A 13,896-nucleotide genomic window follows, 5' to 3' on the forward strand; every position below is an offset into this window, starting at 1 on the left:
TTTCTCACCATTTTGGATAAGTGGCAAGCCCCCAAAAAAGTCACAAATTATCGTGCAATTGTAGTATTTGCCATAATTTTCAGCCTCTGATACCACAATTGTGTATAATTTTTCTGTGACAACACATCAGAAAGTTATTTGCATTGAGGCATGGTTCACACTTACCAATCTTTGAGATCAGATTTGTCATTAACCGGGCTTTGTGTGCTTTCATTTAATGGGCAAAGCACCTGTAAAACCTACACTTCCAATCTCATCTCTTTCACTGAAACACCTTTCTCAGTTCTTGGAGAAGTCATGAATAGAGAGGTTCACTTACTTTTTCTCTTTGTACCGTGATGGTTACTCAATGTGCTCAATAAAACAATGTAGGTGGCACAACTGTTTGTGTCTTAGTTTAGTTACTTTGTAGTTGTAGTTTAGATAACAATTAGACCGCATTTTATTAGTAGTCAATGCAGAAATCTCCGTATTTCCAGAGGGTTCAGTTAGTTTTCTTGCAAGTGTACAATATGTCATGCATGTGATGTATAAGAAAAAATGCAAAGTCAGATCTTTTTTAAATATTTTTTTTTTATAAAAGAAAGATTTATTTATAGTACTTAACCTGAATATACAAAGTCGTGGTCAAGCATCAACTAATGAGGTATACAGTTTTATAACCTAGTCATAAATGCTATGTAAGACTACTGGCTGCTCCTCAGAAATCTCCGCTATACACACACTTTGATAGCATATTGGGAAACAGAGAAAAAAAAAATGTACATATTGAACTTTGCCATTTTCCAAACTTTTGCTTGCACAACTATATACGGAACAGCAACAAATCAAGTCCAAAGATCTATACAGAATGCCCCAGGGTTTCCCTCTGGTTATACAAGACCCACATCTTTGGTCTCCATTGCATACCAACCTTCTATGCTAACACCATTATATTACAGGAAGGCAGCTTCACTCAGGAATACACATGGCCGTACTATTGGAGAGACATGTGTTTCAGAGATGTACAGACAAAGCAAAGCTAAACCACCACTTAAAACAAAAGATCTTTTTTTTTATTGTAGCACTCAACCAGTACAAACAAGCACCAATAAATAACATTTTACAAAAAAACCTTTGCTATCTTGGCTGTGTGATGTTATAGGTTTCTAGTGCATGTGGGTTTACAGTATATAAAAAAGTCGTTCTGTAAAATGTACAGATATAAAGCACATTCTCTACTGTTTAAATTCAACCATGTCATTGAAGCTATAAAATGTCTGGGAAGAAGGAGCGGGGAGGAGGGTTAGGCAGACTCTTTCACTTTTGTGGAATCTCCGTTTTCTGTCTTCTGTTTCTTTGTTTCCTTTTCCTTCTGGAAAGCAAAGAAGGCCGTTAGTTGTAAAGAACTCGCCGTCTGGAGCGTCGGGGCCCGTCAGACATAACAGGCCGACCACAACAGAGCGATTATGGTAAATATAGAGGACAGCTGACCTCTAATCTAACCTGACGGGACTCGCTGGAATTGTATCACTATAGAATGTGAGCGCTGCGAGCAAGGAGTCACTACATGAGGAACGTGCAGCACGCGATTCTCACCTCATCCTCCGCCGCACGTTTTACAGGATGTCCATCCTTCTCGGTCTCTTCTCCTTCGCCTTCCTCCTCTTCTTCATCTCCTTCTCCCTCACCTTCGCCCTCTGCTGAGAAGTTAAAAAAATAAATAAAAAAAGTCTTGAGTAAACAGCCCTACTTTAGAAAAACACCTTAAAAGGACCACTCTGGTGCCATTTTTCTGTCTTCAATCATTATGTAACTAGTCCCACAGTATATATAAATTGGCTAGTATTACCTTGGTTAGTTATTCCTTTCTGAAACGTCCAAGAGTCCTTCTCCTCAGCTGGGTCATGTGATCTCATTGTAACCTCTGAGAATTAGTTGGCTTTATGTTCTCAAGAAGTCAGTTTTTGAGTCAGCATAATTCCTGTGTGATATTACATGGACTCTACCACACAAGCTTTTCATAGGGGACACATACACTTCTATCACAGTTACTGCTGATGATTAGGGACTCCTGTCACACACTTATATGAAGGAGATCATCATCCCCCTGACTGTATAATTATGGTCTGTAGTTACATTTAGGTGAATATGGAATACAGAAAGTAATACAGTGTCCTCCCAACAGGCAGAGATCATACTGGCTCTAGCTGATCATCTAATGCAACATGGGAGTGCCAGCAGCGGTTAGAGATAGTCAGCAGGAAAAAGTCTCAGCATCACGATGATGCCTAACAAGTATCACAAATGGAGCTGCACTGCATGAAGTGACTGCAATATACAGAGGAGACCTCCAGAGTGTGACAAGCAATCATGTGAGGTGGGAAGAGATGGAAAAATGTGTTTTCACCAGAGTGGCCCTTTAAATGTATCTTTATAGTTTAAATGAAAAGTACCTTCATCTTCTTCCTCTTCGGGATCCTCTGTGTTTTCCTCGCTGTGGTCCGCACCGTTCTCTTCCTGCAAGAAATACGTTTAGGTTAAATACAAAAGATTTGGGAAGTGCAGCCGCAACCGTCAGCCTGCCGTTACTTTAACCCTTTCCAAACCACTGTCTGACGTCTGAAGACATTCTGATTGAAGCGTGTACAGCTCTGATTTCGGAAGACGTCTGGCAGGGTATTCTTACTGTATATTACTGGCCGCTCTGTTGTCGGGGGCCTCTCCAGCATGCCACATACTGCAGTACTGGCTCTAGCCAGTAGACGGCACCATTGTATAATGGCAGAAAGAGAAAGCCCCCTAAAAAACACTGAATCCAAAATTGGATTGCAAAGGGTTAAATGTTTAATAGAAAACCCAAGCAATCTTATCAGTTCATCCTGAATTTAGCGTGCCCCCCCTTTAGCCTCGTCATACAGGCTCAGGTCATACGACCAATTCAACCACATCAGTTCTGTCACATTACACTAGCAGCTCCGCTGACCAATAATACTTACAGTTCCGTTGGCTGGAGCATCGCCGCTGCCATTTTTTGCCTTCTTAGGTTCCTCTACCACTTCTTTCTTCTCTTTAAGATCCTGCAGAACAATAAAATGAAGTTAAATGTAACATTAAAATTAATAGCTAGTGCTTATTATCCAATATGCATCATGTTGTTAAAGTGACCTTCCAATTTTGGGACAAAATTCTGTCCTGGGACTGAAAGGGGTGTGTGACCTGCAGTTCTACTCTGTTGGCCATACAACCCGTCGGTTCCGAGTCTCATTTTCAGCCATCCAAGAGGGCCAACGCAATCTTCAGCCTACCTAATCCCCACAGTGCATTGGTAGTGTTAAATAATCAATGCACTATACCTGCTCTAATCAGCCAGTGCTGCTCAGGTGATCAGCACTGGCCAATCACAAAGCAGCACACGGTGTGTGTTAATTAGGTAGTCAGAAAATTGCTGCAGCCATTTTGGATAAGTGAAATTGGGTCCAAAACTGGCAAATTGGTGGGGGTGACAAAAAAAAAAACAAAAAACGACCAATGGTAATATTCGCCCTCCCCTCTTGTTACAGGACAGAAACTAAAGGGTTGTTTTAAGGCTTGCAAAATACATGCACTGAAATCTATAAGAGTTCCTTCATCACTATGTCTACAAGCAGCAAGAAAGTAATCAAATTGATACCCGCTAGTGGGAGGAGATGTGGCACAGAGTGTGCACCATCCCACTTCTTGTCTATAGCCAACCGATCACATATAACCCCCCCTCCCTTCTGTTAGCCCAGCCCCACTGCTGCTATTCCACCACCTTCCTGATGATCTTGCCCAAACCTCCGCCCCCCACACCCCCCACTTTATTTGGACTCAACATCTTCCTCAGATTAAGTTAAAAAAAAAAGGAGGGGGTTTGATCAGAGCCAGCGCAGGGGGCAAGACTACTCCAAGGGGAAACAGAAGGAGTAATAATAACACTATAAATAAGAATGAATCTGGGAATAAGGGCAACTTTGTCCACTACGGGATCCTAGTCACAAATGTCCAAATAGACTGGATACAATATAAGACGACAGCTCTGCAGCCAAGCAGTACGGGTATTACGACAGGAGTCAGTCAACTGTTCACCCCAACATTATCTTCACCGGAGATAGGAAGACATAGGAAATGGAGAAAAGTGCCATGTAAGGTGTGGAAGCTTAGGACAGGCGAGCGAATGAGGGAGAATACAGAAAAATATCCCAAATGAGGAACATCTGAGGTAAATATCCCCTGGGCTCATACGTCACGGTTACTTATCACACAGTCTAATCACATGTCAATGTTTAGAAGAAAAAAAGATTGAAAAGATACAGAAAGAAAGAAAAAAAATGATTTGAGGGAAATCTGATTAAAGGAAGCCCTCTAGTGGGACCAGGCATATATTTCTAGGTACCTTGTCTGAGAGATCTCGTAATATTTGTGGGAATAATAGGCAGTACTGGCATATACACGATTTTTGGCTTACAATATGCACTTTTTAGCAAGAAATTTTGCTGAAAAGTCCATGCGTCTTACAGTCATCTCCTCCCTCTCCTTCACAGACTGCTCTGTATTACCTTTCCTATACCGACTGCTCTGCCCTTTCCTATATACTACCTCTGTTGGACAGACTGCTCTCTTATATAGATTGCTTTGGTATAGAACCCTTTACTGGTTCCTCTGTGCTCCATGCACCCTCTGCTGTACAGATTGCTCTGCACTTCCTCTCCTGTACTGTTATGTGCTCCCTATACTGAACTTGCTTTGCGCTCCTCTGGTATACAGACTGCTTCAGGATTCCTCTTCTGTACTGATTGCTCTGCAATCCCTCTGGTCTACAGAGTAATCAATGCTCCGTCTCCTGTACTGCTGCTATATGCTCCCTCCTGCTGTACTCCTTGTTGCACTGGTTGCTCTGCGCTCCCTGCGCCCTCTGCTGTACTGGTTGCTCTGCGCTCCCTGCGCCCTCTGCTGTACTGGTTGCTCTGCGCTCCCTGTGCCCTCTGCTGTACTGGTTGCTCTGCAAACCCTCTGCTGTACTGGTTGCTCTGCGCTCCCTGCGCCCTCTGCTGTACTGGTTGCTCTGCGCTCCCTGCGCCCTCTGCTGTACTGGTTGCTCTGCGCTCCCTGCGCCCTCTGCTGTACTGGTTGCTCTGCGCTCCCTACTGTGTAGCGCTCTCTATGATCTTTCTCCTGTACTGGTTGCTCCCTCTTCTGTAGACTACTGCTGTACAGACTGCTCTGCACTCCATATCCTGTCGTTCTCCACTCCGGGCACCCTCTGTTGTCCTGACTGCTCTGCACTCCATCTCCTGTCCTGTAGTTCTCCCCTCCAGGCACCTTCTGTTGTCCTGACCGCTCTGCACTCCGTCTCCTGTCCTGTAGTTCTCCCCTCCAGGCACCCTCTGTTGTCCTGACCGCTCTGCACTCCGTCTCCTGTCCTGTAGCTCTCCCCTCCAGGCACCCTCTGTGGTCCTGACTGCTCTGCACTCCGTCTCCTGTCCTGTAGCTCTCCCCTCCAGGCACCCTCTGTGGTCCTGACTGCTCTGCACTCCGTCTCCTGCCCTCTAGTTCTCTCCTCCAGGCACCCTCTGTGGTCCTGACTGCTCCGCACTCCGTCTCCTGCCCTGTAGTTCTCCCCTCCAGGCACCCTCTGTTGTCCTGACCGCTCTGCACTCTGTTTCCTGCCCTGTAGTTCTCCCCTCCAGGCACCCTCTGTTGTCCTGACTGCTCTGCACTCCATCTCCTGCCCTGTAGTTCTCCCCTCCAGGCACCCTCTGTTGTCCTGACCACTCTGCACTCCGTCTCCTGCCCTGTAGTTCTCCCCTCCAGGCACCTTCTGTTGTCCTGACCGCTCTGCACTCCGTCTCCTGTCCTGTAGCTCTCCCCTCCAGGCACCCTCTGTGGTCCTGACCGCTCTGCACTCCGTCTCCTGCCCTGCAGTTCTCCCCTCCAGGCACCCTCTGTTGTCCTGACCGCTCTGCACTCCGTCTCCTGTCCTGTAGCTCTCCCCTCCAGGCACCCTCTGTTGTCCTGACCGCTCTGCACTCCGTCTCCTGCCCTGCAGTTCTCCCCTCCAGGCACCCTCCGTCTCCTGCCCTCTAGTTCTCTCCTCCAGGCACCCTCTGTGGTCCTGACCGCTCCGCACTCCGTCTCCTGCCCTGTAGTTCTCCCCTCCAGGCACCCTCTGTTGTCCTGACCGCTCTGCACTCCGTTTCCTGCCCTGTAGTTCTCCCCTCCAGGCACCCTCTGTTGTCCTGACTGCTCTGCACTCTGTTTCCTGCCCTGTAGTTCTCCCCTCCAGGCACCCTCTGTTGTCCTGACCACTCTGCACTCCGTCTCCTGCCCTGTAGTTCTCCCCTCCAGGCACCTTCTGTTGTCCTGACCGCTCTGCACTCCGTCTCCTGTCCTGTAGCTCTCCCCTCCAGGCACCCTCTGTGGTCCTGACCGCTCTGCACTCCGTCTCCTGCCCTGCAGTTCTCCCCTCCAGGCACCCTCTGTTGTCCTGACCGCTCTGCACTCCGTCTCCTGTCCTGTAGCTCTCCCCTCCAGGCACCCTCTGTTGTCCTGACCGCTCTGCACTCCGTCTCCTGCCCTGTAGTTCTCTCCTCCAGGCACCCTCTGTGGCCCTGACTGCTCTGCACTCCGTCTCCTGCCCTGCAGTTCTCCCCTCCAGGCACCCTCCGTCTCCTGTCCTGTAGCTCTCCCCTCCAGGCACCCTCTGTGGCCCTGACTGCTCCGCACTCCGTCTCCTGCCCTGTGGTTCTCTCCTCCAGGCACCCTCTGTTGTCCTGACTGCTCTGCACTCCGTCTCCTGCCCTGTAGTTCTCCCCTCCACGCACCCTCTGTGGTCCTGACTGCTCTGCACTCCGTCTCCTGCCCTGTAGTTCTCCCCTCCAGGCACCCTCTGTGGTCCTGACTGCTCTGCACTCCGTCTCCTGCCCTGTAGTTCTCCCCTCCAGGCACCCTCTGTTGTCCTGACCGTTCTGCACTCCGTCTCCTGCCCTGTAGTTCTCCCCTCCAGGCACCCTCTGTTGTCCTGACCGCTCTGCACTCCGTCTCCTGCCCTGTAGTTCTCCCCTGCAGGCACCCTCTGTGGTCCTGACCGCTCTGCACTCCGTCTCCTGCCCTGTAGTTCTCCCCTCCAGGCACCCTCTGTGGTCCTGACTGCTCTGCACTCCGTCTCCTGCCCTGTAGTTCTCCCCTCCAGGCACCCTCTGTGGTCCTGACTGCTCCGCACTCCGTCTCCTGCCCTGTAGTTCTATCGTCCTGACTGCTCCATCTCCTTGTCACTTCAACAATGAATCCTCTCTTGTAAATGCTGCTATAGTAGTACCGGGCATCGGGGGTGGCCAGAATTTTCTGGATAATCCGTAAAAAGGAGGACATTTTTTCCAGCATCCGTGATTACTTTGAGGCCGGAGGTAGTTCAGCGGGTCTTCATGATCACCGTACCGCTCACAGTCCATGCTGGTAACAGATCAGCATCCGACTATAATCTTTATCATTCACCACGTTTTCCGATGCGTCCGTAAAAATGCGGCGTGATTTTTTTTTAGATAAGTTGCCCCCCAAAAAAAATAATATTCCCGTTGGCAGCAGCGCTGGGCACTCCAGTGTTCAGGGCATGACGGACTCAGGCGCTCCGGGGCTGTCTCTTGTGCGCAGGTTCAGAAAGGGTTAAAGGTTTCGCCATGGCAGTCAGTTTCCCGCCAGTGAAGAACCTAATGGGATGATTGACTGTAATATGAGCTGCAAGGAAATGTCCCACTGTGTAAATCCTGCTCACCATCTCATAATGGCCCCCTCCCTCCCTCTCCCCCCTCCGCTCGCTGGCAGTCACTGCACAGGGCGGGCAGTGTGCTCTAACGGGGCACTAATGCCATACAGCGCCCTCGCCTACCGCCAGCACCTCATAGCTGACCGTCACCCACGCCGGGGATACAGGCGTAATGTGACTGCCGGGGATACAGGCGTATTGTCCCCTCACTGCTTGCTACCCACGCAATGCCCACCATCAGGGGGCACTACTGAGCAGAACCTGTCTCCATACAACAATACAAATATTATATATATATATAGCATGGTAATATACCATGACTGTACCCCCACAGGGCAGCCCGCTACCACTGATAGCTGCCGGCGGAGGCGCTTCTTCCAGCCGCCTCCACATCTGCCCTCACAACAGGCAGGCGGCTCCTTTCACCCATTATAATATTCTAGTAATAACATATTATCGCGCCGCCGTGACGTCACCCCCCCCCCCCCCCCCCCTCCGTCCCCTCGGGCCACCCGGGAAGTTTTAATTAGTACGAAAGATTTTTTTTGCCTCCTTTCTGTTGCGTCTTATAGTCCGGAAATAAACGATGCTGCCGGTAAACCGTGAGGTAAAATATCGTCGGCGCGCGTCCGCCAGGCGTTGTTATGGCGCGTTCTAACCACATATCAACAGTTACAAGGAAAATAACGGGAAAAACACAGAAAAAGTGTCTCTGTGAGAGAAGCGTGCGGTGCGTGAGGGAGCCGGCGGACACTTCTAGAAGGGAGGAAATCTATAGAAAACAGACAATAAATAAGGAACCGTGAGGTAACATATTGTCGGCGCTCGTCCGCCATGCTACGTTATAACACATGCTAACAAAATATCAACATGTACAAGAAAAAAATGGGAAAAACACGTAAAAAAGTGTCTGTGAGAACGGGGAGGTCTGCTTCCCCTCTGGCAGCCGGGGGCGCTGCCAGCCTCCTGAGAGAAAATCTATAGAAAACAGCCAATAAATGAGAAAACGTGAGGTAAAACCGGCGCGGATCGGAGCGCTGAGCGTCCCCGGCGCCACCACCGCCGTCCCCTCCGACCTCACAGCAACTAATCGATCAGTGAACACAATGGAAGGCGATAAATGAGGGGAAGCGGCAGAAAAAAAACATGAAGAGAAGCCGGCGGTCATATACGTAGCGGGGTCCGGCAGATATCCGTCAGCGACCCCCCAGCCGCTCATCGTCCGATACAAGTCGGTCAGCTCCGTATCGGCTGCAGTCTGGGAAGCGCGTGCAGAGAGACGACAACAAAGAAGCCGGCAGGAACAATGGAGGGACGAGGTGACAGGAGGAGCAGGAGGAGGGCAGCACTGTACCTTGGTCGCCGGCACCTCGGTGCTGCTGGTCGTATCCACACCCGTATCGGCCATGGTTCGGGGGGTTCGGGGAGAGAAGGAGGCAGACGGCTGGACCGGAGGAGGAGAGGAGGAGGATGGCACACACCGCGCTGCGGGGACACGAATGGCAGCGCCGGAGCACAAGGGAGAATACGAACTAAGGCCGGGCGGGATTATGGAGATTTCGGGCTCGGTGAATGGCTGGTGTGCCGCTCCTCCCGCCCCGCAGAGGGACCGGGCTGCCGGCTCTGTGACTGGTTACTGCCTACGGTGGGGATGGTGCGGAGAGCGCCCCCTCCTGTGTTGTGGCGGCGCCGTGCCTCTTGTGTAGTGGGGGGGGGGGGATGGAGGCTTCTATCTATGTAATATCTGCCATTAGTGCCCGCAGACATCACGGTGGGCTGATGGCTTTGTAGTAATCGGCCTTCTTGGAAGACAGAAGTCCTTCGAGGACCTACAATGGGGGTTTTGGACACAGGATGTTCTCCTGTAGATGCCGGACCCAATAGAGGACTGACGGCTCATGTGAAGGATGCCAACTCAACTTTTCCAAAGTCCTGAATGGCAGCGCTGAGGGGCGCCTAAATACGCTGCCTTTTACGAGACCGAAAATCGTGTTCGCCTGCGCATTTCGCCCCCTGTGGGTTTTTTTCTTTTTGCACGTCACAAAGTGCGCAGAAGAGCCGTGTTTTTGCTGAAAGCACAGTGAATTCGCAGTTTTCTGCGCCGGCCCGCTCACGTCGGTGATATACGCACCATCATAGGGCGCGCTGCGTATTTTTTCACGCAGTTGAACATTGCATGCAAAAATACGCTCCTGCGAACGAACCCAGTGAAATCAACGGCTTCTGTTCACTTCATATTACACGCACAAAAATTGCGCGTGTTATACTCAGGGGCTCATTCACACGGGCGTATATATGTCAACGAACCCACTAAACTGAATGGGTTTTACTTGCTTATTCTGGGTGCAAACATCCGCGCGTGCGAAGGAGCCCCGAGTGCTTTTGCGCACACTGCGGCGCTACATATTTACGCCATGATGTTTTGGGTTTTTTTTGCGTATTTTACTTTACTTTTTCTTTGCGTGTGGGATACAACCACAATCCGATTAAAATGGCTAATTTGTCTAGCGAGGTCCAAATATGTTCTTTTTTCAGCGGAATTGCGCAGTATATTGCCCTAAGGGTTGCTTCGCACGGGCATATTTGCGCGCACAATACGCAGAGAATAGAACCCGTTGATTCCAATGGGTTGGTACACATCTTCGTATTTTGCGCACTAAAGGTCCCCATAGAAGTCAGTAAGGGTGCGCAAATGAGCAGATGTGTGAAACGCTACGGAATTCCACTGATTAAGAGAATCGGGGCGCGGTAGCGTCCTGCGCAGAAAAAGTACAGTAAAATACGCAGACATGCGCACAAAAAAACCCTTGTTCATAGCGCAAATACATTGCGCTGAGGCCTGCACAAGTGCGCATCCGACTGCGTGAAGCCGCCCTAATATGCACACAAAAAGGGCAAGCAGGGCCAGAGTCAACTAGGTTGGGGGAGGAGCTAAGTTCAGCCCCATCCCGCCCCCTCCTATTGCAGACAGTGAAGAGGGGGCGGGGGCTCAGTGCTCTAGCTCCTAGCTAGGCCCGCCTCCTCCCCTTGCAGAGAGGGGCAGCGTATATCAGCCGGGCATGAAAACCCATCCGATATAAAACCCATCCGATATAAAACTCATCCGATATAAAACCCATCCGATATAAAACCCATCCGATATAAAACCCATCCGATAAAAAAACCCATCCCATATAAAACCCATCCCATATAAAACCCATCCCATATAAAACCCATCCCATATAAAACTCATCCCATATAAAACCCATCCGATAAAAAACTCATCCGATATAAAACCCATCCGATATAAAACCCATCCGATATAAAACCCATCCCATATAAAACCCATCCCATATAAAACCCATCCGATATAAAACCCATCCGATATAAAACCCATCCGATATAAAACCCATCCGATATCCGACCGTCTGAATAGGCCCTATAACAATATATACATAAGAAAGCAAATAACCCAAAGCCGCCGCCAACCTAAACCGTCGCTATAAGCGCCCTGCAATCCAAAACCGTACATATTATATATCGAAACGTCCGAAACAAAATGAGGAACCCGCTCCCATAACTTATTTTAGCGTAAATATACTAATAAAAAAATAACTAGAAATGTTAAAAATTATTTTCTTAGCTTTTTACCCCAAAATAAAACCGAAAAAAAGTCAGTGAAAAAGATATTAAAAAATCGCCCTATATGTTGCGGGGGAAAAACGCAGCAAAAATAATATTCGTAGCTGAAGAAAAAAAAATAGGGCATTAAAACCGCCACATGGGTAAAATCCCTAAAAAGTATTTGGTCCTTATGGTACAAAACAGCCTGGTCCTTAAGGGGTTAATCCAGCTGCCCCAGCCTGAGCCGCTGATACCTCCCAGAACGGCGACCTTTATTTAGGGCTTCTTCACATGACTTGAGAGCCTTTTTCGGCCATGAGAACCACAGCTGCAAAAAGTGAAAGATGAAACCATTGATTTTAATGGTTTCATTTTGACTAAGGGGATTCTTGTGAACACTACAATGTTTCCCCCCAAATAAGACCCTGTCTTATATTCATTTGTGCCCCAAAAGAGGCACACAGTCTTATTTTCGGGGGATGTCTTATACTCACCTAGCAGGCGTCGTCCGGGTCCCTCGCGCTGGTCTCCGGGGCTGCGGCAGGCTTCCGTGCAGTCCTCAACTCTAAGGCCGCCTGCAGACGAGGGGGTCGGATCCGGCAGCGAGAATTCTCGCCGCGCGATCCGACCCGAGCGCCTGCAGGGACGAGCGTGTACTCACCCGCGCCTGGCGGCCCCGGCTCTTTCATGTGCCGGCTGCCGCGCAGCCGGCGCATGCGCAGACCGGAGCCGGCGGCCGGGTGAGTGCGTGCCCCGCAGAAAATTAGGACATGCCGCGGTTTGTTTGCCGCGGCCGTCTGCATAGGAGTGCGTATTTTAATGCACTCCTATGCAGACTATCAGCGGCGGAAATCCCGCGGGAAATCCGCTCGTGTGCAGGCGGCCTAAAGGATCATCTCTTGCTGGTAATGGGCCTTGAATACCCCGCCTCCAGCAAGCAAGTGCTCTGATTGGTTCACTAGCACAGCCACAGCCAATCAGAGCCGTTGCTCGATGAACCAATCACAGCCAAACAATCCTGGAGGTCCCTTCGTTGTCGCATTCTCTCTGCTTTTGCAGCTCGGCGCTCCGCTGTTCTGTATTTGAGGACGCCTGCTTAAGCACAACACATTTGCCCCATAAACGAGGCTCTTTTGCGCGCGTCTGCGCATTGTACGGTACTTTGCAGGGCATGTGTATATGCTCACGGAACGCACCCACACCCTTATTTAGATGGCTGTTTAGTGTTTCAAATGTGGTCTTTTTTCAGTGTCTTCCGTATCTGTGTTGGCATGCATGTGCATTTGCGCAACTCCCATTGACTTCTTTGGGGGCAAATGCACACAAAGGTCCCCATAGAATTCCTATGTTTTTTGGGGTTTTTTTGCGTGCGCAAAATACAAAAAATGTGTACGAACCCACTGACATCAACGGGTTCTGTTCTCCACGTATGGCGCACACAAAGTTTGCATGCACAAATACGCCTGTGTGAAGCAGTCCTGAGGTGTATATATATATATATTAGATTTTGACCCACCGTTTTTCCTACTGCTCAGTGATCCCATTTTCACACTCTTTTGCCTGCTGGAGTCTCGCCTTTCTCTTGGACAGTAATGGCGCTGGAACTGACCATCTGCTGTATAGCCCATCTGTGCTAGGGAACAAGTTGTGTTTTTGGACATGTTAGTCGGAACACCAGTGTTGTATCCGGCTGCAATTTGCTCGATTGTGCACTGCCTGTTCATTAGAAGGATTCTTGACACCCTCCTCTGACCCCTTTTGTGACGAGTTGTTTACATCAACAGATACGTATGCCGGACATTTTTCCTCACTCGCCCAATTCTTGATATACTCTCCACACTGTTGTCTAAGAAACCCCCCCCAAGGTCGGCAGAGACATCCTGGCCCCGACTCCCCTCGCACCGATGACCGGCCTCGTTGAAAGACGCTCAGATCGCTGGACTTTCAGATCTAATGTGGATTCACACTGAAACTGATCTACGGAAAACTTGGCCCATGATGTTATGCCGCACTCTGGGGTTGCGGGTCAAATTTCCATAGAGGGAAGTTCCTGTTGTGCAAGTTCAGGGGTCTAATAAAGTGTTTTTGCACGTATCTGGACATGCTCTGCGTGTGCAAAAGTACTTTGCGCCAATATCTGCGCAAACCTACCGTGTTCACAGCGCAAATGCGTTGCGCTGAGGCGTGTGCAATTGCGCATACAGTCATCTGAATAAGTCTCACACTGGAGGATTATCGTTCATTTTTGCACAATTCAACGATGATTTGAGCAATAATCATTCCGTGTAGAGATGAGCGAACGTACTCGTCCGAGCTTGATACTCGTTCGAGTATTAGCGTGTTCGAGATGCTCGTTACTAGAGGCGAGCACCACGCGATGTTCGAGTTACTTTCACTTTCATCTCTGAGACGTTAGCGCGCTTTTCTGTACCGACTGCTGTGCGACGTGCCCACACAGTGGAACTCTACGCTCCACATGTTGGCCAGGCTCTATGAGCAGCGTAGAGCTATAGTGGAATACCAACTCCAAC

General features: G+C 49.5%; 1 protein-coding gene across 2 annotated transcripts; it reads right to left on the reverse strand.

Annotated features, from left to right (window-relative positions):
* Positions 1-1,033: 1,033 nt before the first annotated feature.
* LOC136632080 (prothymosin alpha-like) lies at positions 1,034-9,279 on the reverse strand. 2 transcript variants are annotated; one of them, XM_066606695.1, is made up of 5 exons: positions 9,117-9,279; positions 2,979-3,059; positions 2,436-2,499; positions 1,579-1,679; positions 1,034-1,354 (listed from the first exon to the last, which is right to left on the reverse strand). In XM_066606695.1, exons 1-5 carry the CDS (start codon positions 9,168-9,170, stop codon positions 1,286-1,288), a joined length of 369 nt encoding a protein of 122 aa, XP_066462792.1. In that variant the 5' UTR covers positions 9,171-9,279; the 3' UTR covers positions 1,034-1,285. The 2 variants fall into 2 exon arrangements, with proteins under 2 accessions (XP_066462792.1, XP_066462791.1); XM_066606694.1 differs by having other exon boundaries at positions 1,579-1,682.
* Between the last annotated feature and the right edge of the window lie 4,617 nt (positions 9,280-13,896).

The sequence above is a fragment of the Eleutherodactylus coqui genome, chromosome 6 (assembly GCF_035609145.1).
Source record: "Eleutherodactylus coqui strain aEleCoq1 chromosome 6, aEleCoq1.hap1, whole genome shotgun sequence".
NCBI classification, from domain to species: domain Eukaryota; kingdom Metazoa; phylum Chordata; class Amphibia; order Anura; family Eleutherodactylidae; genus Eleutherodactylus; species Eleutherodactylus coqui.

Coding starts and splice junctions, on each gene's coding strand:
- LOC136632080 (XM_066606694.1), bottom strand. CDS start 9,170: ATGGCCGATACGGGTGTGGATACGACCAGCAGCACCGAGGTGCCGGCG. Junction 2,500..2,978: donor ATGCTCCAGCCAACGGAACT/GTAAGTATTATT, acceptor TATTTCTTGCAG/GAAGAGAACGGTGCGGACCA. Junction 1,683..2,435: donor CGAAGAGGAAGAAGATGAAG/GTACTTTTCATT, acceptor TTAACTTCTCAG/CAGAGGGCGAAGGTGAGGGA.